Source organism: Austrofundulus limnaeus, unplaced genomic scaffold (genome assembly GCF_001266775.1).
Source record: "Austrofundulus limnaeus strain Quisiro unplaced genomic scaffold, Austrofundulus_limnaeus-1.0 Scaffold2797, whole genome shotgun sequence".
Lineage (NCBI taxonomy): Eukaryota > Metazoa > Chordata > Actinopteri > Cyprinodontiformes > Rivulidae > Austrofundulus > Austrofundulus limnaeus.
The window spans coordinates 4812-6062 of NW_013955199.1; the positions used below are offsets into that span (position 1 = coordinate 4812).

The window sequence follows — 1251 nt, forward strand, 5'->3', positions numbered from 1 at the left end:
GTTTCACTTTTTAAATGGAATTACTGAAATAAATCTACTTTTTCATGATATTCTAATTTTATGACCAGCACCTGTATGGACACCCTTATGTTTGAACATGGTGTTTGTTATGGACAATCCATGACGAGCACAGAAGTCCAATAACAAAACACCGCTCGGGTTCAGATCAGGAGGGCTGTTCCTCCCAACCACGCCTCTCCAAGTCTCACAGGTCTCCTTATTTAAACTCAACTGACAGGATTAAATAATCTGATTCAAATTAAACCTGGTCCACTGAGGTCCTCATGGACCGGACCCTGTTGGTGAGGCTGGATCCGGTTATAGGGCCCTGACCCGGTCCCACCAACAGGACCCAGTCCCACCAACAGGACCCAGTCCCACCAACAGGACTGGATCAGGTTTTAAAAGAGATGTTTGTCTAAAGCTCTTCTGCATTAATGAGAGCTGGAGAATTTCAAACAGTTGGTTCTGGAGGACTAGAACCACCCGGGCCATAGAGACCAGGTCTGGGGTCCTAAACAGCTGCTGATAGTGAGGAGTCCAAAGAATCAGAACCAGAATATTTTTATTTCTTCACATGACACAATGCTTTAATATAAAATATCAAACAAAGTTCAAAACAGTTTTTTTCTCCAGAACCCACACGTGTCCAGGTGGACTCTGGTGGGTCCAGGTGGACTCTGGTGGGTCCAGGTGGACTCTGGTGGGTTCAGGTGGACTCTGGTGGGTCTGTCAGGACCAGAAGGTTCTGTTAAAATCAGGTTTTACAGAGCTGTTTGTTTTTATCAAGAGAAAAGAGTTTTCACCTGGATCAGACTCCAGATCCACCTGCAGGCAGGCAGACCCTCAGGAGGGAGTGGAGGGAGTGATCTGCCTGTGAGTTCAGAAAGTTTCATAATAAAAGAGGTAAAAGAAGTCTTCAAGTCCAAATAAAATAAAGTGAAAGCATCAGTTTGTTGTTGGTCCAGATGTTCTGTTTCCTKTGGGGGGTCAGATCTCAGTGGGGGTCAGGTCAGGACCCCCTAAGCTCCCTCACTGCTACCTTCTCTTCCTCATGCTGAGCTCCAGAGAGTTGAGCTTCTCGTAGGACTGGTAGAAGACCTCCAGCTCACAGCAGCCCCAGGACCTCCAGACCACCAGGGTCCAGTCTGAGTTCTTCCCCTGAAACCCACAAACAACCGTGTCCCTGGCCACGAGCGCCGCCTCCTCCAGAACCCTGACAGGAAGGGGGGGGGGGGGGGGGGGGGGGGG

General features: G+C 48.8%; 1 protein-coding gene across 1 annotated transcript in view; it reads right to left on the reverse strand.

Moving 5' to 3' along the window:
- Nucleotides 1-535: 535 nt before the first annotated feature.
- The window catches only part of LOC106511442 (leucine-rich repeat serine/threonine-protein kinase 1), a gene marked incomplete at its 5' end in the record, with an annotated part of 13547 nt that continues 12831 nt past the window's right edge, over nucleotides 536-1251 (reverse strand). Inside the window, 1 exon segment of the mRNA XM_014000199.1 lies at nucleotides 536-1214. Within this exon segment, the coding sequence (XP_013855653.1) occupies nucleotides 1039-1214 (176 nt within the window).